Raw genomic sequence first — 22,136 nt, 5'->3', positions numbered from 1 at the left:
TTGTCCACCCTTTTTGTTCTCATTTTCTATTCTGATTCCTTTCCTGTTGATGTGAACTGAATCAGAACCTGCTGGAGGCAAGGTTGGCATTGGCAAGATGATTTCTTTCAGGGGCACAAATTCTTAAGAGTTGGATCGTCCTTTTGTTTTTGGCTCCACCAGCTGCCCTGGTAATGCTTGTTGCTGACAGGGAAGCTCCCAGAACTGCCTGGTGGTGTTCACTCTGCTGTGGAGGGTTCACTTCACTGTACAATTTGTGAACTCAATTGATGCCCACCTTTGTGAGGAGTGGCAGAGTGTTTCTGAACTCCAGTACAGGGGCAGAGCAGTAAGAAGAATGGTGATCTTCTGGATATAACTTACCAAACATTAGGGGAGTGATCATCAGGTGAGATACTTGCTCTGAAAGCAGACCTGGTTTGTGAGAAAGGGACATGTCATCCTTGTCAGTTGGCTGCATTTCAAAGACAGTGAATTTAGAGGACATTGAATCGAGCCCATCCTTGAGTTGGCCTTTGGAAGTCGGCTTCTTCATTCCCACAGGCCCAGGCAGAGATTAGGTTATAAATAGGTAATGAAGGTCACTCACTGTGACTGTCCCAGCTGAGCTGCTTTGCCTTACCTGATTTTCTCATGAGATCCTGTTGCAAAAACCAGCACTTTCATGGCTGATCAGTTAAGAAGACACGTCCCTGTAGAGGAGAGAGATTGATTTTCATATGTTTGGTTTTTTTGGTTTTTTTTTAATCCCAGAGAGTAATGGTGTTCTGCATCCTAGAATCACAGAATCATTTGGGCTGGAAGAGACCTCTAAGGTCATCAAGCCCTGTGGTTAACCCAACTCTGCCAAGGCCACTACTAAACCATGTCCCCAAGTGCCACATCTACATGTCTTTTAAATCCCTCCAGGGATGTGATGCCACCACTTCCCTGAGCAGCCTGTTCCAATCTTTGACAGCCCATTAAGAGATTTTTTCTAATATCAAATATCCAATTTTCTGATCTGTAATCCAGTCTAAACCTCTCCTGGTGCAACTTGAGATGGTTTCCTCTTGTACTGTCTCTTGTCACTTAGGAGAAGAGCCTGACCCTTACCTGGCTACACTCTCCTGTCAGGGAGTTGTAGAGAGTGATATGGTCTTCCTGAGCCTCCTTTTCTCCCTCAGCTGCTCCTCATTAGATTTGTGCTCCTGGGGAGATTTTGGTTGGATATTAGGAAAAAATTATTCATGGAAAGTATTGTCAAACACTGGAACAGGCTTCCCAGGGAAGCAGTGGAGTAACCATCCTCGAAAGTGTTCAAAACAAGTGTGAATATGGCACTTGAGGGCACTTGTTTAGTGGTGAACATGATAGTGGTGCTGGGTTGATGGTTGGACTTGAAGATCTTAAAGGTCTTTTCCAGCCTTAAGGGTTGTGTTGTTCTAAAATGCACTGGATTATAAAGCCCCCGAAAAGGCAGGAAGTCTTTTACACAGACTTGGTTTTTTTCCATGTCAGTCTCTGCAGTTGTGTTCAGCAGTAGATTTTAGTGGATATGGCAGAATAAAAACCAAGAGAGGCTCTGCTTTTCTGCAGTTGGATAGTGTGCTCATGCTGCCTTCTCTCCCTGACACATAAATACGTGGAGGTACAATTTGGCTGATACCTAAATTTTAGTAAATAACTAGTTATCTGCTGGGGATCATGAAATATAAAGGCTGATCATCAATAGAAGGTGATTTCTGTGCTTCTTCACAAATGAGAGTTTGTCTTAATTGTGACTTTGAGTCTTTTTTTATCTGTGTCTGTTTTATTGTGTCAGAGAATGGTTTGGTTTGAAAAGGACCTTTAAGGATCACCTAGTCTAACTCCCTGCCATGGGCAGGGACACCTTCCACTATCCCAGGTTGCTCCAGGCCCCATCTAACTTGGCCTTGAACACTTAAAGGGATGGGGCAGCCACAGCTCCTCTGTGCCAGGGTCTCACCACACTCAGAGTAAACATTTTTTCCTTACGTGCAGTGTAAATCTACTCTCTATCAGGTGTTCTCAGCCTCGCCTGCATTTCAGTCTTTAATTTAAGAACATGTTTTCTGTGCACAGGAATTATGAAATATATTGCCATACTACAACAAGACCATTCTAGTATTCTTTGTTTATATACGGTGTGTGTGTGTGTATTTACAGTTTCCAAACTTTAATGGCTTCTAACAGGACAATGTATTTTCAATTTTTTCAAAGCAAATAATATTTTATATTTTTTTATTAGATATTGCAACTTCTGCTTGCAGTGGAATCCTAGGCAACACTTACCCCTAGGAAATTTTTACCAAATTGCCGTGTACATCTTTATTACAGCTAGATCACTTGCTGAAAAGAAGTTCTTGTCCTGCTGAAACCAACAGATTGAAATGTTGTAATATTTGCTCTTATCACAGGCAGATTGTTAAATATACTTACTTCGGGAAGCACTGCTAAGAGTGTTAGAATATGCTGTGTTGGCACAGCCCAAGGGATGGAGACATTTATTATTGGACTTTCATTGAAGGAATGTGTCAGAGGAGGAAGCAAACAGTCTGTGTCAAACATCGTGGGCTGTTACCACAGGACAAGCAATTATACTAAATTTAAGGATTGAAAGCAGAAGTTTAGGACAAGAAATAATACTAAATTTAGAGGTTGAAAGCAAAAGTTTAGGTTTGATAAGGGATACAGATTTAGTGTAGGTTATGGGTCAAGGCTCATTCTGAGTTTCCCTCACTTCTGGTGTACAGTTAACTTGAAAAATATGACTGTCAGGTTCAAAACTGTTTGGTTTTTGCATGTGTCTTGATGATAAATAGGGGAGCAGGAAACCTTTTTACAGAGAAACCTCTCCAAAACCTATGGAAAATCCAGAGGTGAATATTAGAGCATTGATCAGAGAAGGAGCGGAGTCCTGTTCCTTGTTCTCCTGTAGGATGTGGCTCCCTGGTGAGTGACACTGTTTGTCACTCCTGGAGCAGCGGGATCAGTGTTTTAAGTACCTGCTTTTGAGAACCAGAGATAAAAGCTGTTGCCAGGGGTCATGTCAGTGGTTCTGGCAGCTCATCTGTTGTCACCTAACTGGGGCCTCCCTTCCCATGGATCTGGAACTTATCTGCTCCAAGTCCTCGTGCTTCAGTCCTGTCTGAAGCTCTGAGAAGGCAGCAGAGCTCTTAAGTTTGCCTCTGTTACAAAGGTCCTTGGTAAGCATCTCTATGAAATGTCAGGTACAAGATAAATGCCAGTTTTGTTCTCTTGAGTAATCAAAAAGGAAATTTTCCATTAGTTTTCTAAGTTTGTTTTGAGTTTGTTTGTATTTTTAAGAATGTTGGGAGGAAATATTAATACTAATTCTTCTCAACACTCTTCTTCTTGCTTTTCAGGTATGAATTGAGAATTCGGTACTTGCCAAAAGGATTTCTAAACCAGTTCACTGAGGACAAACCAACTCTAAATTTTTTCTATCAGCAGGTATGTTCAGTTCTACTGCTTTGTCTTTTGCTGATTTTGCTGAATTTAGAAAGCTCGGGATTTGAATATGTGGGTAGGATATTACTGCAGAAACAGAAAAATGGAAAAAATTTAAGGTCGCATATATATAAAGCAGAAAGGCCACAAATCCCATGACATCTTTCTCCTTGAGAAGTTGTAAGGAATATGTTCCAAAACCAAGATAATTCTGCAGGTAATAATTGTTTAGATTAGAATTGACTGTTGTTCCACTGGCTTCTTACAGTTAATTCACATTTGATTAAACTGCTGAATTTCTTTATTTTTGCAAGTGTAACTGACAATTGCACTACAAACCATCAAATGTTTTTTCCACTCACATGTTTAGGTTATTTTTTGGGGTTTAAAATCTCTTCTGGATTACTAAAACTGCATAATAGTCAAAGTTTCTATAAACAAAGCATGAAATTCTAATTTTATTCAGTTAAATGATTTTAATCTGCTTTTAGACTGACAAGTTCACGGTAAAACTTCCTGGGGATATTTTTTAGGGGAGTCAGGACTAAAATGGCTACCCTGTCCTCTAACTTCAACAAGCACAATTGTGCAACGCACATTCTTGTCTTAAGTAAATGACTTTTAATTTTTTTTACTGTGTGATGCAGCTTTTGTATTGATATGATATTGATACTGATAGGATGAAGTTGACTTGTGGAAAGACAATTCTCTTGCAGTGCTTCTCTGGACTTAGCATTCTAGTTTAAGTGATTTGTGTAACATGGTTTCAGCCTAAAAATGTCTGGGTTTTGGTGAGTTTTTAGTGTAGTGCTGATAGGGCTTCTTGTACAAACAACAAAATCATGTTCCTTTTTCCTTTAGCATCAAGGGACTTCCTCCATACTGGCTTTAAACACAGATTTGTGTTTCCTGTGGTGCAAAAGTGGGTGATGAGCTCCACAATAATTTCCTAAACTCCATCACTTACTGTTCAACGCTGGCAAGCCTGCAGTGTCCTCTCGTTTCTGCCTCAGGGAACTGTTTCTTTAAAGCAAGGAGTTTGAAATCCCAGAGGAGTATTTGTTAACTTTTAACTAAATTTGTAGAAATTATTACAAACAGATACAAATGGCTCAGATAGAAGGTTTTTGAAGGTCATCAGGACCAGTAGGCAAAGCAGACAGCTGCTTGTATTGGACAACGCCCTGAATCACAGTGCTATTACAGAGTGAAAATCAGATTTTCTTCTCTCCTTGCTCTGCACACCATCCCATTTATTTTCTTTTCCCCTTTCTTCTTCACCTTATAGTGACGTATTTCTGAATCCAGTTCTTTAAAAGTCACTGCTCTTTGTTTCGGGGTGCTGTAAGGTATTTGGGTCTCTGTTGTCATGGAAATCAGGTGCAGAACTTTCCAGAGCTATCCATGATTCTGCTTTGCTCCATGAATTTCACTTGTCCTCTTGGATAAACTAGGACAATAACTTTTATCTGATAAAGTGTTGAGGCAGCAGCAATGACGTATGAAAAGAAGACAAGAGAAGAATTTGAGCAGTAAGTCTGCATCATAAACCAGATCTACAACAGAGGAGGGGTTAAAAGAACAAGGAAAGATGATTTTTCACATTCTGTTCCTATATCAGTGTCATTCCTGCAACATTTGAACATCTTTCGGTAACAACTGCTCAGTCAGACACATCATGTTGTGTGTAGGCAAGAACAACAGAATGAACAGAATTCGTATGTGCATACATAGATATCCTGAGCTTTCTGCACAGAAGTAACTGTCAGAGATAAGGAGCTAGAACCCAGTTACAAAATTTCAAAAATCTAACAGAAACACCACTTCTGTAGTTAGATTGGCTTTTCTCAATGTAAAAATCAAATACGTTGTTATCTTGGGTGTTATAAATGAGTAAAAAAAGATTTTTGTGAGGACCAGATGCCTGTGACTTTCTTGTCAGGATGAGACTGGGAACCTTATTGCTAACTTGGTAACATCCAAATGCATGTTTTCTGTCTTATTAAAAATGTATAGCATCAAATTGAAAAGTTCATGGAGAAGGAAAAGAAACATGGTTACCTCTGTCACCCATGGATTTTGAAATTGTAATGATTTTGTTGAATCTGAGTTGCACAGCTGCAGCACTGTTGAAAAAGAAAGTTTAAATCCTCAAGTGATCTTCATCTTCTGGAAAAGCACAGAACATTTTGTAAAGATAACAAAATGTTACCTTAATCACTGTCAACAGACAGGGTTTATTCATCCAGCTCACCCAAACCACAATTATCAAGCTGTTAAACCCAAAGCTGGCACACGTTTGTGCCCTCACATGCATGACTACTCCCATTCACTTCAGCGAGTGCACTGCCCTGTGCAAATTGGTGCATTTCAGGCTTCTCAGCTTGGGCTTGATAGGTGAAATCACTGTTTTCTCCTTGGTTTTTGACTGTTTTAAGGATGCTGTGACCTCTCTTAGTTTTCAAATATTCCTTATCTTCAAGAGTCTCTAACAAATCAAGAACCTGTGATCGTGGCGGTCGTTCTGCCATCTGCGGTGGGCGTGAGCTGCTCTTAATTGGAAGTGTAAAGTAGGGCACTTAATGAGACCTTTCATTCTGCAATCTGTACAGCAAGGGATTAAAATTGGTGTGTGAGAGCAGGGGGAAACCACACAACTCGTTAATAGCATCAGAATCAGTCCCACTAACGATGCCATGCAGTGCCTCTTGTGCTCAGGCTGTGCCTCAGCTTTGAGGCCAGAGATGGGGAGAGGCTGATCTTTAGGTCATTCCCCTTCACTGGAGGAGCTGTGTGTTCTAGTCATGTCATTTCACATCCCATTTGAGAGCTCTGATCAACAAACTAATGTTGGAACTGTGTCTTTTTGTTTTGTTACTGCTCTCTTTGGCAGGTGTCAGAGGTAGTGGGTGACAGGACTTCAGGGGTGTCTTCTCTTTTTTCAATCTGTGGAGCATTTAGGTGGCAATTCTGCATCAACTGCATTACTCCCCTGGGCCTAACTGCTTACAGTTTCAGCCAAATTAGGCAAATTGGATCCCACCCAGTGCTGTTGGAATTGTAAGGCTGAAGTATTCAAAAATCAGGAAAAGCCAGATTTATGGTTGTCTGCACAGTTGGCAGATGCTCACTGCATTGGTTTTGTGTGCCAGCCTTCAGTTGTGTCCTGTGGTATTGAATACCCAAATCTGAACCAAAGTTAGCTCTAATCCCATCCACAAAACCTTAAATGTGAAGTTCAGTGAGTAAAAATACTGTAAGTTAAGTTTTATCAAGAATAGCATCCTTTTTTTTGCGTGTGTGTGTTCTGATGACTGTTTTGTAAATCTCTAATGAAGATACCTGGTTTTTTGTATGATTTTTAAACATTTTTCAGAGAAAACAAGTGGAAAGGTACAAAAGGAGAATTTAAAATCGCAAGTTTTGAGTAATTAAATAGGATTTCACCATTTTCCCGTCCTTTTTGGGAGCATTTTCAGTTGCTTTAAGTAAGAGTTGGTGAAATTCATAGTGTCTTCCGTTCCCTGTGTTCCAGTGACATGGCTGTTGGGAAGTGGAAATAAAGGGGACAGGTTTGGTTTCTCTAATTTGCCTTAGTAGCTGAGTGAGGAATGAAAGCCATATCTCAAATCAAGATAGAATACAGCTTTTAAAAACATTCATGTAATGAGAATCAGACGTAAGCTACTTGAATTGCTTTCCTTTTGTTGTGGGACGAGAGCCTGCACACATTTATCCTTGAATAACATGTTAGCCTGCAGTAATTGGAGATGGTTTATCCCTTGATGAAAAGGGAGTAGGCATCTGTAAGGGGGGTGGGGGCAGCTCTTGGCATCAGCTGTTCCATTGTTGCTGTCCTTGTGCTTCTAACAGAAGACTTTTAAAGTAACTTTTTGGTGGGTTTTTTTAGATCCCAGTGAACAAGAAAAAGTTGTTTTTATCAATGTGGAATTTTTCTCTGCTGCCTCTTTTAGCCTGCAGTATGGAGCTACCCTGGAGATGTTCATATATATAATAAAGGAGACCATAGGACTGAACTGTGTTTTGAATTTGCTTTTTAAAATGAACCAAAGTTTGTGTAATGCATTAGAAGGAATTGCAAGCAGGGTGTGATCTCGAAGTTAGGGCAGGTCAATGATGCCCTGAAAAAACTGAGCTGAATTCTGTGCCACAAGGGCTCTGTGTCTCACCAGGCAAGTACACTGCAGGCTCATTTTCATAAGAAAACTCCTTTTAAAAAGAAAAGAAAAAAAAATTATGCTTTTTGTGATTAAAAAAAAATAAGGGAAAAACATCCTGTAAAAAGGAGGAGAAAAAGTTTATTGTGGACAATTGGAACTTTCTTCTCTATCCCTGTAGTGTCTGTAAAGATTATGTTCACACTCAAAATGTATTTCATTAAATGAAATATCTCTTTATATTGTGGCAGATAAATACATCATGCAAATTAAATTGTGTTTATAACTCTGTCCCTGACACATAGGAAATTTTAAGTCCAGGCAATTACTGTAATAACTTAATGATTAAAGTTTTATAAGGCTTAGGTGCATGATATGTAATTTGAAGTGCAGGCTGGGAATTAGACCCTTTAACCTAATTAAATAACAACATCTCTTACTCCATAATAAAAATAGGAGACCTAAAACAAATGACTTTGACAGGAAAAGCTTTGTAGGAAATGAAGGACATTGGGAGAAAAGCTGGCATTGTTCCTGATGTTGGCAGCCTATTTAAAACAAAAAGCCCCCAACAAGAAAAAAAACAAACCACCCAAAACCCAGCAGATCTTTCATGAAGGGTTAATGGCTGAGACATAAACTGCTCTACAGGGAGGTGGCAATCTAAGAATTGCAGCTGATTAAAAAGTTACTAAAAATTTATTTTTTGGTAAAAATACATATCAAATGGAACCTCTCCTGTCCTGCTCTTTACAGCTTGAAAAGACAATTTTAAGTGAGATTTCCTTGACCGGGTAGGTTTCTGAAGTTGCTGAAATTCACAGTACCCCATAAAGTACTAATTTTTTCCTGTAAAAGTTGATTTACACCCTCAAAACTATGCTGGTATTCTTGTTTTAGGCTCTGCTGTTTGTATAGTTGTGGAGCTACTTTGGCTACAGATGTTCTGTGCCCAATGTCTGCTTTCCCTTAGTGCTGTATGGTAGGAATGTGAAACTTCCTTGTATTCCTTAACACCTCCTAAACGGCCAGCCAAGCTCAGGCCAAAGGGAAAGGGCTGCGTTGGTTTAAAATTTCCACCTGTCAGCCAGAGTGGGCTTTTCTTGAATTGCTCATAATTCAGCATGATAACTTGAAAATGCTTGGGACCAGGTTTCCATGTATTGATGCGTGGATATGTCTTCATTAGTAGTCTGGAACAAAATGTTACTACAATTAGTGTATTAAGTTGTGTGTAACAACAAAACAAACACATAAAAAAAGTTGATTTATGTTGATGCTTGGACTTGCTTGATCTGGAAACTCAAAATTTTTTGTTGGAGAGGAGAAGTATAAAATTAGCTGAGAGCAAGGCCTCTTTAGTAGGTTGAGTTCTATATGGCTCCCAAGAGTCCAGTCCTACTTTGTGGAAAGTCTGCAAGGCAGCAGTGTCTCTTGCAGTGACATCTGGAGCTCAGCCCACTTGGACAGACGGCAGCATTTTAGCTGCTCTGCTCCTAACAATGCCTTGTTAGAAGTTGGTTTTCCCCCCAGCCCATCTCTAATGCCCTTATTATTAACAGAGGACCTTCCAAAATTAGTTAGAGATGTCAAAGATCACCCCGAGATAATATAGAGACTGTGACCTTGGGACATGAAGAGGAGGAGCAGCTGAGGGCAGATGGCAGATGAATGTTATCCTGATACTGGATCTGGGCTTTTAACTCCCCTAGATGAGGCCAAAGCCCTAATTTTCCCTAGTATTGACTTATCTCCTATAGCAGATTTCAAATGGGTAAATAGGGATGGGAACACATGTGTTTCCCTCCTGTGTGTATTTTAAAAACTACCATTATGATTATTAAGGTGGCTCCTAAAAATACTGATGACATTAGAAGCAGGCATTGGGCTTTTGTGCATATGGGGCTTCATTCAGAGCAGATGAGGCACAAATCTTTCAGGGTTAATGCTGCATTAGATTGCTGAAGCTGTAGTAGTGAGGGTTGGGACCCTGTTCTTTCAAGCTGATTTTGTAGTGATGAAAATTTGGTGTCCCACATGAACCTGCTGTTGGAAAACAAGGATGGAGGAGCAGTTTGTTCCTTACAGATACCAGGATTTATACTGGGTGACTGTTCCGCATTAACCCAGTCATGTGTCTGTCCTACTGTAATTCTGTGGTGTGTTTACCACTACAAGGAGCATTACGGCTGAAACCAGAGAGCATTTGAAATAATTCTCTTTGGTGGGATACCATGGAAGGAGCTTTGTCATGGATTGGGGTGGAATTGTGTGTGGCCTCTGCTGCAGGTGCAGCGCAGTGCAATGTCCTTCATTTTGAATGGGAAATTCTGGGGAAAACAAATGTGCTGTATACTTGGATTTTTATCTTGGTCACAAAAGTAGTTGCTGAAGATCCGTTTTTCCTATGGATATATTGAGATATTCTGGTCTTTCATTACAGAAGCTTGTACTGGTAAATTGCAGGAATCATTTCTCTTGATTATGGTAGGATGGGTGTCACCAGAAGTGTTGTGTGTTAGTGTAAAACAGAGATACTGTTTGAACTCTATAGTGGCTGAGGATGAACTATAACATACAATATCTAACACCAAATCTAACACCTCCAGAGTTAGAAACTTGAGTGTTTAAAAGCAGGTACCAGAATATACCTGAGCTGTTGAAAATAAATTCAGAGAAATTACTGAGAACAAATAAATTATTGCATATACAGGACAATTAAGAGGAAGGTTGTATATTTTTAATATAAATGACACCAACTAAGCAGAAGTACATTATTTCCCAATATTCAAAAGCACCAGCTAAAAATATTTGTGTAGAACAAATTGATAAGGAGAAAATGATGGAATATAAATCCTTGTTTTCCTGCTTCATTAAATGACTGTAATTACTATTTGTGTGCTATGTACTGAATGGAGTACAGAAGACATTTTCTTTGTTTGGTTGTTTATCTAAATATCTCATATGTTGTGATGATTCTTTTTGGGTAGGGTCTTAACTCCTCAGTAGGAGCTTAGTCACTGAAGGGTTGTTTAAATGCAGTGTTCAAAGCAGTGCAAGTTTGGGAAAAAAATAGAAATAAAAAAGGACTAAGTTGTTTAAGTAGGTCATAGACATTGAAAGAAAAGCAAGAGAAATAGATTGCTTATTTTTAAACTGTCCTCCTGAAAAATGGGAGTTTATCCTGTGGGAAATTTCTTGGTAACATTAAGCTGGGAAAGCCAGTAGTGGCTAATTATTGGTATTTGCCCTTTTTGAGACACCATTTGAGAGTACTGTTGTTAAAGAATTTCCACAGTATTTATGCTTGAAAACTCAATGTCAAGTTTTATAGTTTTATTTAATAATTATAAGGCTATAAACAAGTTTAAACCTGAAATATCTTTTAAAGATACAGTATCTAATGGCTTTTTTTTTTTTTTTTTTAAATCCCTAAACTGGAAAGCATTTGCCAAGTTCAGAATTATTTTACTGTTGTTCTTAATAAAGAAGTCTAAATCGAGCATGGTGTGTTTTTATGAGCTGCTTGTTAGCCTGGGTGAACCTTCTTCTGAAATACTGCAGCTGCATAAAAAACTTGTGTGCAGGAAAATGAAGCAGATGGCTTTTGAAAGTAGCAGCTGGTATATAGAATACGAGGCCAGTGCTAGATTTCTCCTTAAATCATAGCATAGGGCTGTTCTCTAATTTCTCCATCTTCACAAACGTGGGCTTTCCTCTGTTTGCAATTTTTATTTTAAATTGTTCAGTCTGGAATTTGCTACCCGTTTCTGTAGCTGGGAAACGGCCCATTATTTCTTAGTAAATTTGGAGAAGTTAGAAGTGACACCATCAGTAATTTCCCCATTCAAGTAAAAGAACAAATATTTTACAAGTCTTGACATCAGAAATGAAACTGGGCTTGTGTTTATGTGCCCAACTTCCATGTGGGAAAAGCTTTGTAGTTCACGTTGTGTTCACCTCCTTTCTTTTGTTATGATTTAGGAGTATCTTTGAACTTTTAATGCCCAAAAAACTGGAGATGGAAGAGAGATTTCTGTTCTGGCTAAAAGATGAAGAGTGATAAAAAAGTATTTTTAAAATATTACTAAGAATAGAAAGTATCTTAAATGAAGTGACTTGTTGAATATCAGGACAGTAATAAATCAGAAAATATGGTGTAGGATTGTGTTGGATTTCAAAATCCTTGTTTTGCTTTGGATGTGACTATCGCGGGGGGTCCGATGTTGGTCAGCACCGGTGTGGCGCGACCTTCCTGGAGAGCGTCCTGCAGGGAGCAGCTCTTCCAGGGGCGTGGCCGGCCTCGCCGGGCAGCCGGGGATTCCAGCAAGTGTAGCGATTCCTCAGCTACAAGTGATTCCAGCTCTTGTGATTCGGCTCTTTGTGAAATCTCCCGAGGTGGACTCGGGGACACAGATACCGGAGCCTCGTTTGCCTGTTCCGCAGAGGCAGCTTTTATTGTCCAGCGGCCCCTGTGAAGGGAAGGCCAGGGACAAAGGCTCCCTTCTCAGGGGCAGAAACAGGGGCTTTTTATGGGAATGGCAGGGGGTGGGGTAGAAACCGATTAGCCAACTGGGTACAGGCCATTACCATATAGAAACAAGGGATGCTGGGCGTGGCTCACTTCGTCACCATGACCCAAAGGAAGGTTGCTTATCTCTGGGGAAAAGTCTTTTTGCCCTCAGGCCTCTCTCCTCGGAGGGAGTGCAGAGGGCTCCTGCGCCAAGGGCTCACAACCCTCCGCGTATTACTGCCCTTTCTAAGCATGTATTCACTGATGGTGATGTGGATTCTTTGTGTGGGGGCAATGACAATTTTGTTTCATTTTTTATTTTATCAGAACATGTACAAGACTTCTTTTTCCTACCTCTGAGAGGTGCTTTTATGCTTGGCATTCCTATTTTCCCCACGCTGCAGCCCTTTTTTGTATCAGGCTGTTTGCAGATGTTGTGGCCAAGAAGTCAACTCCAAATATGAAGTGTAGGTTGCACTTTAATTCTTATTTGCCACCCTGTGAATGAGCAAATTTAGGTAGAGTTGCTTCCTCTGACACTGGCACTGCAGTAGTACTCGCCTGGAAGCCTGAAGCAGTTTTTATTTCCATTATTCCATGTTTAATGGAACTTAAGTAGACTAATCCTTTCTCCCCAAAGCGTGCACCTGCTTGACTGTAAATCTGATTTAAACTTGTTAGAACATACTAAAAAAAATCCGAGGGAAAAGGTTCTTGAAATCAACACAGCAGTTTGCAGCAATAAATTATTTTTGTCTCTTATCCTCCTTTTAACTGTTTTCCAATGTATTTTTCTCAGGGAGTTGAGATAAGCACATTATGTGGGAATACAGAATTAGTAAGTCAGTGGAAGCAAATGTGTTACAAGCAACATACATCAAAGTGACTCACTTCAGACATCATATTTTGGGTTTTGATTGTTACCAAATAAAAAATATATAGGATTTTAGCAGTGTTGATACTTGAATTCTTAATCCTAGTGTAAATCCAAGTGTTTGCCGTGTTGATATTTTTGCATTTTTATTGCTATAACATTATGACTATAAAGTATTGGAGATAAATACAGACTTAATGTAATTTTATCATTGCCAGAGCATCTGGTCTCTAGTATGGGGTATAAATGAAGTAACGGCACACAGGTTTAACAGCAACACCTTAAAGGCTTTGTTGGGCTCGTGAAAGGGATCACGGGTTGCTGTTTTGGTTTCTTGTTTGGCCACTTGGGTTTTTGGGGTTGCTTTTTCAAAACCAGATTTGTGTGACAAGTTTATATAAATTACTTTTGTCTTACAACCTAGGTAAAATTAAGGTATATTAAATAGCATCCTACATTTTTTTTCTGGTTTAGCCTTTGGAGAGGTCCCATTCTGAACAATTAAACCGGGGAGGAGACGTGCGGCAGTGGTGCTTGATCTGCTTGAAAGGGATGTGTGTGTGTATATATCTATCTGTCTGTCTATAAATAAATGTATTCTTCAGCTTCTCCAGGTATTGCACACTGTTAACTGAATTTCCAAGCCGTAGGTTAAGGTCTGCACACACTGTCAAGGAGTATGACAAGCTCACAGATAACAGGATCTCCAAACCCAACAGAGGAGGATTCATCCTCCCTCTTTAACATACTTCTGAATTTGTAGTTAACAGAAAAGAACTGATAGATTTTGTTAGATTTCTAAGAGTTCATTTTTTGTGCCTTTGTATGTATGTAGGCTTTGTGCTCTTGAACATGGGGCCTTTGTTTGTCTAACCCAGAAAATATTCTCATTTCTCTCAATTATATTAACAATAATAATAATAATAATAAAAGTTATAATTGAGCAAACACAAAAGACTTCTTGGAAAACTATTCAATTGCCTTGTGACGGTGCATTTAATTACCATTAAATTATCTCTTGTCTCTTCCACTTAATATTTGCTCAGGCATTTTCCTTAGGAGGTTGTGCTGAACCTCCTGTGAAATTCTGATCTAATCTCTGCACAGGCATTGGTTCATGCATTGATCTGATGCCATCTCAAAGAGAATAGTCAAGCAAAATTAAAGGTGATAAGAGAAATTCTCATTGGTATTCTGGGAGTAGAAATTGAATCTGCCTATTTTCCTTTTTTCTTGCTGAAATGGAAAGCAGAATATGTGCAGGCAGGTTTATGAAGAAAGGAGAAATATAGTAGGACACTGTTAAATCCAGACCACTGGATTCTGGCCACAAGTTTCCTGAAGCTTACAATCTCTCTTTATAACTCACAAAATTTAAATACTAAAATAAGTGGGTGTATATAATATAAAATACGTCTTTTTCCCTTTCCATTTTGTTGAAACAGGGGATGGTCTTTTACATTTTCTTAGTCAGTATCTGATGCTTGTAGTTGCAGAGTCACACTAGGAACATGACTGGACAGCTCACAAGCCACAGGGCAAGAGGAGATAAACCCCAAACTTTAAATACTTGGGTAATGTTGCTTATTTATTTATGGAACAGTAGGCTAGCAGTGTTTTAAAATCATGTTTGCATGAAACTGGAGATGCTCTTAAGCTGTTTAGTTTAACAAATTGAGTACTGGGATCCACAAGGCAATGAGTTGTGAAGATAAATGAATACACATTTGATCATGATACACTGGGTCTTAAATTAGCATCGTTCCTGCAGGTGGAAGTTCTGTGTGTCAGGACTTAAAAATACTTTGCTACAGCCAGTTCTTCGTGGTGTGGGAATGGGAATGGGAAAAGGAATAGATGGATAACAGCTCTGAAATTTCCTGGTGATGCAAAATTGTTGAAATGGTTCCCAAAATTGAACGTGTAGTTTAAAAAAGAAAAAGTTTTTTGAAATACAAGGAATCAGTCAATTGGTATTTTATTTGGGTGGGTGTAAGGCGGGTTGGCCAAGGGATTTTATGAACAGTTTTACTTGCTCGGTGAAGTAACTTTGACTGTACAGGAAGGTGAATTCTCAGGAAAAGGACATGAGCATTTCTGGAATTTGGGTATCCATGTACGATCTGAACTCATGTTCAACACTTCCTCTCCTTTTGAAGTATCCCCATGTAGAGCTGAGGGTGAGGAGGGCTGTGCTGTTGTTCACCACCCATGTGTGTTTGCAGAGGTCATTTATGGCAGTTCATGGAGCCTGAAATTCTATTCCTGATTTACCTGCCCTGAGCTTGTGTCTGACAGTTTTATGCAGGACCAGTTTGATGTCCTTTCTCGTGAACAGAGATCCTGGTGTAATTTATTACATTTTGCTGTTTATAGGATCATAGAACCGTTTAGGTTGGAAAAGACATGGAATATCAACCATTAATCCAGTGCTGCCACATCCACAACTGAACCATGTCCCCAAGGGCTCCATCCATACTTTGAATGCTTCCAGAGATGGTGCTTCCACCACTCCCTGGACAGTCTGTTTCCAATCCCTGACCACCCTTTCAGTGGAGAAATCATCCTAATATCCAGTCTGAATCCAAGTATTTAAAATTGTGAGCATAATGAAGAGGAGAATTATTAATTCATATTTTGTGTATTATTACTATGGGAATACAGAATTATTATTTCCATATGTGTGTACAAATAGCACACTACATGGTGCTGAAGGGCAATTATTCTCCTGTCTCATTAGTATTTGTAGGAATTGAATTGAGAAGAGTTAAAAGCTCATTATTTTGTCATGTTGAGTGTCTGTATGAATTCAAATGCAAGAAGCTTTTTTCTCATGTTTAAGCCATTGTAATAATTCATTTTCATTTTCTCACTCCTGCACAGTTTATCATATTTCTTCTTTCACGTCTTTTAATAACAAATTAAAACTTTCCATGCAATTCAGACCCAGGAAGTTTTTAGGGATTTGTTACTTTGTAGTTTGGAGCAGGGCCCAGCTGCCACACTGGTGCTGAGGGAATGCTGTGGTGGATTCTCACGTGTTCTGGGGAGAATGCTGAGTGGAGAACACCTCCAGCTGTTGGATCCATTGCTATAATTTCTTATCTTTTAAATTATGTATTTCCTAGCAGTAGTAGTTTGAAATAGTTGTTCTTACAACTTGTCATCACTCAACAAACCCACTTGGTGAAGTGTGTTGCTTTCATAGTGCATCATCTCCTCTTTGATCTGCAAGTCAGTCACGTGGATTTTTGTGGTATTTCGGGCCTTGCTGCAACTTTAGGATCTCAGTAGCAACTTGATGTTTCCATAAGAGGATAACAGCAGCTGTTAAGGAAAAACTTGAGATTTGTTACTGGTGCAAGATTTGCAGTGAAGTTCTTGGGCACTGGTTCTGTTCTCTCTTACTGCCTGGGTTTTTTTGTTGTTGTTAGTTATTGCATAAATTGCTTACTCTAACATGGTGAAAGTATTACCTAAAAAATAGGATTCTTCCCACAACCATGTTGGTAAATAAAAAAAAGTCCACGACATGGTGATGAAGATTTGAAGTGTTTGCTACTGTAGATTGTCATCATCCAGTGTCACTCTTGGTTCTTCTTGCTAGTTCAGTATTATTTTATGCCAGTGTGCAGTACAGTTTGCACATACTACTCTATTTACTTTTATTTTTATTTTCACTGTAATTCCCAGGCATTTATCAGTTTTATTTGCATGATTAGATCCACCTACACAATTAAATACTATTGACCAGGATGATTCAAGAACACAGCCTGCCTTCTCCTAACTGGAATGCAGGTACAACCATCTGCTCAGTCCTCTGTGAATTTTGATTATATTTAATAAAATGTAGCCAATATTGACATAGATAAGGAATTTTTCAATCAAGTTCATTGCAGTTCAAATGTGTTTCTTCCCAAAGTGCCGCTCATTTGTGGAGAATGTAAACACAGATTCTTTTTTCTCTCCCTGGACTGTGAATTGTCATTCCAGAAAATCAGGATGTATTCATTTGGAAGTTGTTTGGGGAGTATTTTAATCTGTGTTGGCACTGACCTTATCTTTCTGTGATGCTTACCTGCTTCTTTTGCTGTAGGTGAAAAATGACTATATGTTAGAAATAGCAGATCAAGTGGACCAGGAAATTGCTTTGAAACTAGGTTGCCTTGAAATCCGGTAAGCTCATAATTTAATTTATTATTCAACATCTTTCTGACTGAATATATACAGTAATTTTGAAACTGCTTAAAGTTCATCAATTTCTGACCAGTAGAATTGAATAAAACATTGCAAGACATTTTTCTTCTACAAAGCAGTTTGAAGAAAAACTGAATAGATTGTATTGTAACTAATTTTTAGTGATTCTTAATTAACATTATTTTAAAATTTTAATTAATTACCTCTTGATACTGCCTTTTGGGTGAATTCTTCGTCTGAATAATTCAAAGGCCTGTAGAGTACATGGAAATATGCTTAAAAAAAATGCATCTGTGGTGTTATTTAGCAAATAGTCTTGTGATTCTGCATATATAAATCCTACAGCTAAAGAATGTAATTATAGATAAATGCTGCTACCTTTCCTCTCTGTATTTGCTCAATTTTTAATGTGCTGTTTTGAAATGATTAAATCTTAAGGATCCTTTTGGGTGTTTCTGGTGTTCTTGTCAACTGTATAGACAGCTGGAAAATAAAGATAAGTATATCAGATTAAGAGATCCTTGAGAGAGTTCCCAGCTTTGAAATGCTTGTGTTGGGTTTTGCTAATTTATGGAGAATTTCCAGCCTGAAACATTTGTTTTAGTTATGCTGATGTCTCGAACAGGGAGATTAGGAAAGAAGTAAAATTGATAAGAAATGAATGACAAATGGAAACTTGTTAGGAGAGAATAAAAGTGTCCTTTGAACAGTTCTTTCCAAATTAAAACAAAATTAACAAAATTTAGGCTTATGAAATTTTCCAGGTATCACAGGAGAACCTGATGCCTTTGTTAAAAGTTTTGCTGGTAGCCCCAGAGAAAACAAAAATTCTTTGTGTAACTGCAAACTCCTTACGCACTTACAAAATCATTGTGCCCTATTTCAAAACATGTAATGAATATAATAATCCACGATTATGTTGTCAGCCAAGTCTTACCTTCCCTGGTTCTCAAGCTGTGGCTCTTCAGAGCATTTTGATGAGATACTTCTTGTAGATGAGCTACTGAGACTCTTAGAATGAGCATTACTGGTCCATTTTTCTCCCTGAAAATGATAATCTCAGCCTTCTCCTAACAAAGCTTTCTTATTTATTCATTTATTTTTTAATGTGAACGTGTTTGGATTGAAGCAGTTTTCATCACTGCCTGCTTCCCCTGGTTCTCCCTGTTCCGTGCACAGAGGACTCTCACAAAGAAGTGCAGGTAGTGCAAAGAAGTGAGGTAGAAGGAGCTGCTGAAGGGCAGCTTAGGTCACTTCTTTTTGTAGCAGCACTGGTTTAAAGTCGTTCTGAAAATGCGATTAATTTGTAAAATAAAAATCTGATCTGTTGAGGTAGAATAATGTACTTAATACTTAGCTTTTAATTCATTCTGGCAATGTTTTCTGATGCTGAGTAGAAGTTTTGATTATGTTGGTGTTGTAGTTTTAGGCTGAATTATCCAATAATTGTTGCTTTCAAATATTTTTCCTGTCTTCAGGAGATCCTACGGAGAGATGAGAGGCAATGCATTAGAAAAGAAGTCCAACTATGAAGTGTTAGAGTAAGTATTGTGTTCTAGCTTGAGGTTTGAACTATCCCTTCCCTGCATCAGAAACAATAAATTCAGTTCAATAACAGAACGTTGCTGTTGTAGTTTTCCTATCCCATCAAGTTTAAGATGCTTTAATATAAGAAAAGGATGATGAAACCCATTGAGGTGTAGAAGTAGGAAAAGTGCCTTTAACTCTGGTCCAATGGAACAGGTTTGGAGTTGTTTAAACTTGATCAGGAGGCTTATTATGATTTTCATCAATTTTCCTAATGTTTATGGGCTTTGCCAGCTCTGGTTGTAAGGTGATTTTGTTCCTCAGTGTTTTTTCTGTGCCCAGTTCCTAAATGTTCTTCTGTGCCCAGTTGCATTCTTCAGTTGTGACTCATCTGTGGTAAAGTTTGAGTTACTTGAAAATGTTTGTGGTATTGTTTTTCCTTCTGTTTGCTCCGTGTGGGCTTTTTCTGTGTTGTTACCTTGCAGTTAACAAGGTTAGTGTTTATCTGTGTATCACAGATTTTGAGGAGACCAAGGAGCATCCTTGTACTGAAATATTTTGTTTGCTTATTCATGTTGGACATGAGATGACTTCAGTTCAAACAAGCCAAAGTCCTTGAGAAGCTTCAGGGATTGAAAACTGGTTTTATTTGGATTTATATAATGGATAAAGTTTCAGACATACATGCACCAATGATATGCTCATCACTACTAATTACCCTTATGAAAATATGCTGTACAGTTGAACACAAAATTGGGATAAAAGGTTGGTGCGGCAGTGAAGTCTTTATTTTTTAAATCTTGTTTTTAATAACACGTGTGCTAACTTTTGGAAGTGTGAAATTGGAGCATTTGGAGGAGGAAGTTAAGATTTTATACCACAATGAACAAGTTTACAAGAATTTTTGAACCACCTATGATTTTAATAGGTAAAGATAACTTTGAGGAATAGCCTGCTTATTTGTAGAGTATTTGGTATTTCTGTAGTGCTCCTGTTTTATGCAGATTTTTTTTAAAGCTTTGGGTTTGTATGAATTAGGGATTTTTTTTAAATTAATTTTTTTAAGGACTTCAGTTTTTTGCCTGTAGCCACTAGTAGAAACATCCTGGTTGAGGAAACACATCACAAAATGAGAAAGGACTAATAAAGATAAAGGGGGTGAGCAGACAGACAAGACTAAAAGGGGATATAAAAAAGATCTGAAAGTATGTGAATTATGGTTGGTGCAGTTTACATATATATGTTCAGTAAGAACTTGAGCAGACTATTTTTAAGTCAGTTTTTTGGCAAGTCAGAAGCTACAAGCATTAGTAATTAGGTTAATGACTTTGGAAACAATGAGACAAAAGAAAGCTGGGTCATAACAGGTCACACAAAGTATAAATTAATAATTGTAACAGCTGAGAGATCCAGGACGTCTCATTGTGGTGCTGCTTCCAGTTTTACAGTGATTTCTTTCCTTCAGTCTCTGTGTTTGTTAAACAGTGACTGCTTTGGTAGGAAATAACTGCCTTGCTGCTGTGAAGGACAAAGTGAAGCAAAACCTTGATATGCAAAATGTAACAGCTTAAATGCCATACAGAATTGGACATGGAGATTTTGCATTTCAAGAGTTTTGGGTTTTTTTGAGAAGCAATATGTCATTTGTATGGGATTTAGCTGGGAAAGATGAAGGATAAAACCACCTTAAAGTGACTATAGTAAAGATAATTACAAACTGGAAAGGGTCTGCAAAAAGTGCCAGTGATCCCCAAAATGCATTAATTTGATCTTAGCACCTTAATAACCCATAAATGTTTAAGTGCACAAGTAATATTTATTGCTCAAGTGAGGCCTTTTGGGTTTTTTGAGAGGGGTGTTGCTAGTTTTAGTACATCATGAGGCACTTAACCAGCTGAGGGCAATTTTTAAATGGCCCTTTTTTGCATTGGGTGTGATTGCTCCTTGCCTGCCTTTGTTAGATGTCTATTTGATGTATATTTGTCTTTGATCAGATTGTCATACAAGAACAGATCTGGATGGGAAGTGGTGGATAGGATCAAACTGTTAAGTAGCCTTTAATAGTTGGGCCTTCATGGAGTGAAAGAATATTTTTTTCATAATAAATGTGAAGCCTGTTAGCAGAGAACAGGGATAATTACAAGTACAGAAGTGGGAGCTATAGGAAGGAACAGGTGCAGCCACAATTTGGTAAAAAGCATGTTAAAGTCTATTATGTTAATCTAACATTACTTTTTTTGTTGTAACTTGAATTGAGGTGAAAAATACATTATATATGCTGCCTAAAGCTGCTTATCATTGTAAGACAAGCAGTATCACCTATCCATAGTTGGTATTTTATTAATCGTATTGAAGTTTGTACATTTAAAAAATCGAATTTAGATTTAAGCCCACAAGTAGGCTGGAGTAGATGAGGTTAAATACAAAGCTGTAGTAGAGCTGTATGAACCAGGCTCTCAGTGCTCGTTATCTCTTGTTGGCAGTCAGAAACCAGATGTCTGAGTTCTTCATCCAGAGCCCTGAGTTGGTGTCTCCTTTGTTGGCCATTCCACCCCCACACAGCACAGCTGGGAAGGAGTTTGTAGGGTTGTGTGTGTAAAACTGTTTGTATGTTCCAATTTCCAGTGCTTATGCTCTTATTCATAGGTACCCTTAGGTTGTTGTTGGCCAAGGCATTAAATCTTTGTGGTTCTTTTGTTGAATTCTCCTCCAGCAAATAAATTTGCTGTCTCAGCTAAACACAGGAAATGCTTTATTAACAAGTTTTGTTAAGAGTTTTGGTCTGTTGTACTCTGCATAAGAATTTCTTCTCAGTTTGTTGCACCCCAATCTGTACAAAAGGCTGCTCTACAACTTGTTCTAGTAATGAGTCAAATGAGGCTGTGGCAGCTGTGTGCTGCAGGACTGTTAAGATGAGGGATACCAGGGTGATGGAAGGTGCTTCATTTCAGAAGCACCATCTCTCTCTCAGATGCTTAATGTTAAACTAATATATCCCTGTCAAAATGTCTTTGCATATTATTTAGATGGTAATAGTGTGTTAGAATCATTTAACTGTGTGGGATGATAAACCGAGTATCATTTGCATTTGAGAAGAAATGCATGGAAGGAATTAACATTTATGAAAGTTTTATAATCCTGCAGCTTACTGTCATTTCACAGATGCCAGTGCTGCACATGAAAATTCTGCTTCTCCTGGTTGAGGATGTTTTTAGTATGAAATTGTATGCTACTCATCTGCAGAGAGCTTTAAAAATACCCTGGTTTATTCTTCTGAGTGAGCTTTTTGTATTGACTTTACTGTTGGCTTTGTTCTTGTGCTGTTAGGTAGCAGTAAATAAATCCTGAGTATCTCCGCTTGCTAACGGCTTTT

General features: G+C 38.5%; 1 protein-coding gene across 12 annotated transcripts in view; it reads left to right on the top strand.

Annotated features, from left to right (window-relative positions):
• PTK2 (protein tyrosine kinase 2) overlaps window positions 1–22,136 on the top strand; it is a 194,117-nt gene that overhangs the window by 99,864 nt on the left and 72,117 nt on the right. For all 12 annotated transcript variants that reach the window (XM_082284812.1, XM_082284809.1, XM_082284819.1 and 9 more), the window contains 3 exons: window positions 3,390–3,477; window positions 17,136–17,215; window positions 18,715–18,777. In XM_082284812.1, the coding sequence (XP_082140938.1) occupies window positions 3,390–3,477; window positions 17,136–17,215; window positions 18,715–18,777 (231 nt within the window). The remainder of the gene's footprint in view (window positions 1–3,389; window positions 3,478–17,135; window positions 17,216–18,714; window positions 18,778–22,136) is intronic.

Source organism: Coloeus monedula (genome assembly GCF_965178545.1).
Source record: "Coloeus monedula genome assembly, chromosome: 1".
Classification (NCBI taxonomy): Eukaryota; Metazoa; Chordata; class Aves; order Passeriformes; family Corvidae; genus Coloeus; species Coloeus monedula.
Note: the sequence above shows the minus strand (reverse complement) of the source record. Positions and strands in the feature narration are given on the sequence as shown.